The sequence below is a fragment of the Arachis ipaensis genome, chromosome B7 (genome assembly GCF_059453495.1).
Source record: "Arachis ipaensis isolate K30076 ecotype BB chromosome B7, ASM5945349v1, whole genome shotgun sequence".
Classification (NCBI taxonomy): Eukaryota; Viridiplantae; Streptophyta; class Magnoliopsida; order Fabales; family Fabaceae; genus Arachis; species Arachis ipaensis.
Genome location: NC_142442.1, coordinates 82,637,893 through 82,641,876, shown reverse-complemented (window position 1 = coordinate 82,641,876; position 3,984 = coordinate 82,637,893). Strand labels below are relative to the sequence as shown.

Here is a 3,984-nt window from a genome sequence, read left to right as displayed (position 1 = left end):
ATAGGAGGAATAGGCTTTAAGAATTTAAAAGCCTTCAACTTAGCTATGCTGGCTAAGCAAGCACTACAACAATTTTACTTATTTGTGGGAGTTTTTTAGAGGAGGTTTCTGACAACCTCCATAATAGTTCATTTTGACAATTTATTAAACTCCCCTACATAGAACTCTCACTATTTTTACAGGATTAAAATTTCCATTCCCGCAAACACACCTAAACAAATAGAATAGGGAAACCCCCAAATCAAACCATAAACAGAATTTCTCGATTTTAATGGAAGAGAAACGCCGCGATGCTGCACCTCCAGCTACTCGTTTCGCCACCGCTGACTCAACCGCATCTGAGCCTACATCCACGCACCACCGTGCTGGAAGCGTAAGGCCAGGTCCCTGTCACTAGAGTGCATCAAATCCGCGCGGCGTCGCTACTGCTTCGTCTTCCGCGGCGGGTTCTGCCGCTGGTTCTACCTCTTCAAGAACTTCGATTCTGATATCCGGAGAGTGTTCTAACTCGATTCCACCTTCTTCCTTCAATCTCCAAAACCAAAATGGTTAGCGTCTTCTTCCTCTTCGATCTGTTTCTTTGCACAAACGCTTCTTAGATATGGAATCAACATTCACTTTCATTTTGATTTCCTTATTCCTATTACGCCTCTCTGATTTTGAGATTATCAATCGTTTCTGTTATCTATCGATGTATGTATATGTAAACCTAAAAAAGGTGACGCTCTTGGTTTTGCTTTGTTTTTTCACCATTAGTTCCTGCGATTTTGGCTTCGAATTGAATCTAATATTGAATTGTCAATTGACTTGTTTTTTTGCTTGTTTGTTGTTCTGCTCGCATTCGCAGCCTCTCAGACTCGAAATTAAGGTATGATTTGTTCTTTTGTATTTTCGATTATGAGGTTTGTTTATGTTCAGTTGTTTAGAAAGTTTTCTAATTTAGTTGTGTGGTGAGGTTTTTAGTGAATTAGGTTTCTAAAACAACACCATGTGATCTCTTTTATGACCTTGTCTCCTAATAAGTCCATGGCTACCATCTCATATGCTTTCTCCACCAATCATTCAAGTGGAATTATGTTCATAGCATATTCTTTTGTCTTTATATATGTTCATGATTGCAAGTATTTAGCAGCAACACAGTCATACATTTCCATCACATTTTGATTATACACTCGTCACCTCTTGGTTATTTTCTCGGAGCAGGAACATAAAGATCCTAGCGCAATCCTTTGGTGCTTGATGCAGCTCTATGAAGTAAGAAACAATAACAAAATAATAGATCAACCTCTTTGTGTAAATGTGTAATAACAGGTTCTCTATTCTACATATATAGGTTCCCTTGAAAAGAAGTTAATGGCAATGTGCATGGTCCCCCCCTCTCATATGTGTATATCTCAAGAAACATGTTTGGAATTTCTCCGTGGCCAATAAACTGACTCTTTAATTTTGGCTCGGTTATATTACAGGTTAGAGAAGAGATCAATCGATGTTACGAACTCATAAACAGATTGGGTAGAGGAGTTGTGTATTTGGGATCTTCAAGGATGGGGCCTGGCCATTCCCATTATGTGCAAGCACAGGAGCTGTCTAAAGAGGCAAGTGAATTCATACTGTAACTTCCTGCCTGCTTCTTGCTTGCTTTTTGTGAATACTGTAAGTTGGCATTCCGAAAAACATCATTACTTTCTGGCATAGACAATTGTGAATATGTTATATTGGCAAAGGGTTTTAATGAGTGGAAATGAGCCCTAGGACTTTTAATGATTCCTTTCAAATATTGATTTTATTTGGGATAGGATTACCATTTTGGCTTCCCTATGACGAAAAGCTCCTGCCCTGCTTAAGGGTTTTTTTTTGGTTTTTTCCTAACTTATGCAAAGGGATAATCTAGCATTGTTACATGGCTTATCACTTTAGGTGTTAATCATATCTTTTTGTTTTTATATGAGGATGTCTCATCCTCTTCTGTATCTCTTTCTGATAAAATCTTCTTTTTAAATTATTTACTGTTTTATACATGTGCTGCACAGATAGCAAATCTTTTGGATTGCACTTCATGGTCAGGGGCTGGACCAGGATTAATGAATGCAGTTACTCAAGGTGCTCTGCAAGCAGGAAAACCAGTTGGCAGATTCAAGATTGGAAAAGAAGCTGGGGAATGGACTGCATCCAACTACCATCCATACTTGCCATCAGAAAATTACCTCACTTGCAGGTAATCTGCCACCATTGCTTGATTTCTTATATCGTTTTGACTTTTGAGTTCAGGTTTTTCTCTGCAATGAAACATGGGCTGGTGGATGTTGTAGTAAGGAATAATTCACTCGATAAGACTGTTGTTGTTGCTCTTCTCCAATCTTCAATAATCATTGTCTATTTTGACTCATACATCGGTACATCTTATAGTATATAAGTAATTGCCTTAAACCATTTCATCACAGCATCAAATTTTTTTTGGTTCTTTACTTCTCATATATGATTATTTGATCATCCAACTTGCTCTGCCTGAGACTTCACGAATTGTTTTGTCCAGATTATATTCCAAGCTCTTGAACTTTCATGGAACTGAATATATAACTAACAAATTTATAATTCTGATTACTATTATTATTATTATTATTATTATTTTGGCTTTTAGGAATTTTCAATTCCACATCTGTTTTTAGATTTACTTTATGTTCTTTTTTATTAACCAACAATAAAGAAGGCATAAAGAGGTGATAACCAATGCATGAATGAAGTTAGATGACAATAGAAGCAGCAAAAGCAAGATACTACACTCATTCATGTTTTGTGTTGTGTGTATATATTATAAGTAGTTGTGGGCCATTCTCGGTCTTCTTTTGTTCGTAGGAAAGCATGCAATATGGGTTCCGAAACACCACCTGATGCCCTCTCACCCTCAAGCACCACTTGTAAACAAGGTAATAATAATAATAATAATTTATTTTCATCGAAGTAACTTTTGAATGCATGAAATTTGTGGTCACTACGTTGAACACTTCATCTATGTATATGTTCATTTGTTTTAAAATTTACTGCAGTACACAACTGGAGTAATAATATTATTGTTGCAATGCATGCTGAATTTGCATTATGCAGCATAGTAATTCTCTTTTCTTTCTTTTTTTTTTCTTTTAATTTATCTAGGATTTATCGGATCGAAAGGTTTAGAGTTTAATACTTTGTTATTTCAAATTAAATCATGAAGCATTATCACGCACTGTATGTCTATATTAGATTTGAGATGGCGCGAGGTAGAGAAGGCAATTCCGCTAAAGAAAAGAAGAGGAGATTTTGATAATAACATGGAAGAAAATATTAGCGACAGCAACAGAAAGAAGACGAACAAAATCCAGAGTCGTAGCAGCAGAACGAAGATGACTAAGATGAACATGGCGTGGGAGCAAGATGATGACGAAATTATCAAAGATGAAGAAAAAGAAGTCGAGGAAGAAGTAGTAGCAGTAGATGAAGAAGGTTTAATCCATGGGTATTTTCTGAGTATATGGGATGATGCTCTTCTACTCCCTTCTACTCTCTAAGGTTTGTACTTGTACCCTTTTCAATTTTAATGTTAATTATTTTTAGCCTTTTGTGATTGAAAAATGATGGTAATGTACTATATTGATTTTGTTTTAAAGTATTTCTTTTGTTTAAATATATAATATTTTAATTTTCTTCTACATTTTTAATGTCTTGTTTAAGTATTTCTTTTAAATAGTAAATGATGAGTAGTATAATAATGTAATTCTAACATCTAGATTAATATTTTAAAAATAATATTGACATGTTTGTGGAGGTTTGAAACCCCATAGAATAGCTGTTTTTTTTTTTAAAATATAAATTTTTTTTGTGGGGGGTTTTGAACCGCCACAAACATTAACCAAGAACTGCCACAAAATGCTAGCACAGAACCCCCACAAAAGGGATAGAAAACCGTCACTAAATGACATTGTGGGGGTTGTGAAAAACCGCCACAAA

At 35.5% G+C, this 3,984-nt stretch overlaps 1 protein-coding gene across 1 annotated transcript; it reads left to right on the top strand.

Moving 5' to 3' along the window:
- Positions 1-271: 271 nt before the first annotated feature.
- On the top strand, positions 272-3,545 carry LOC148553186 (uncharacterized). The gene is made up of 7 exons (XM_088494781.1): positions 272-373; positions 848-868; positions 1,204-1,254; positions 1,467-1,595; positions 2,031-2,215; positions 2,854-2,924; positions 3,241-3,545. Exons 1-7 carry the CDS (start codon positions 272-274, stop codon positions 3,543-3,545), a joined length of 864 nt encoding a protein of 287 aa, XP_088350907.1.
- Positions 3,546-3,984: the final 439 nt, after the last annotated feature.

Bases quoted from the DNA above. Each gene is read 5' to 3' on its own strand.
- LOC148553186 (XM_088494781.1), top strand. From the start codon at position 272: ATGGAAGAGAAACGCCGCGATGCTGCACCTCCAGCTACTCGTTTCGCC. The intron at 869-1,203 runs GTATGATTTGTT...TTCTCGGAGCAG, and splicing joins CTCTCAGACTCGAAATTAAG to GAACATAAAGATCCTAGCGC. The intron at 2,925-3,240 runs GTAATAATAATA...TGTCTATATTAG, and splicing joins AAGCACCACTTGTAAACAAG to ATTTGAGATGGCGCGAGGTA.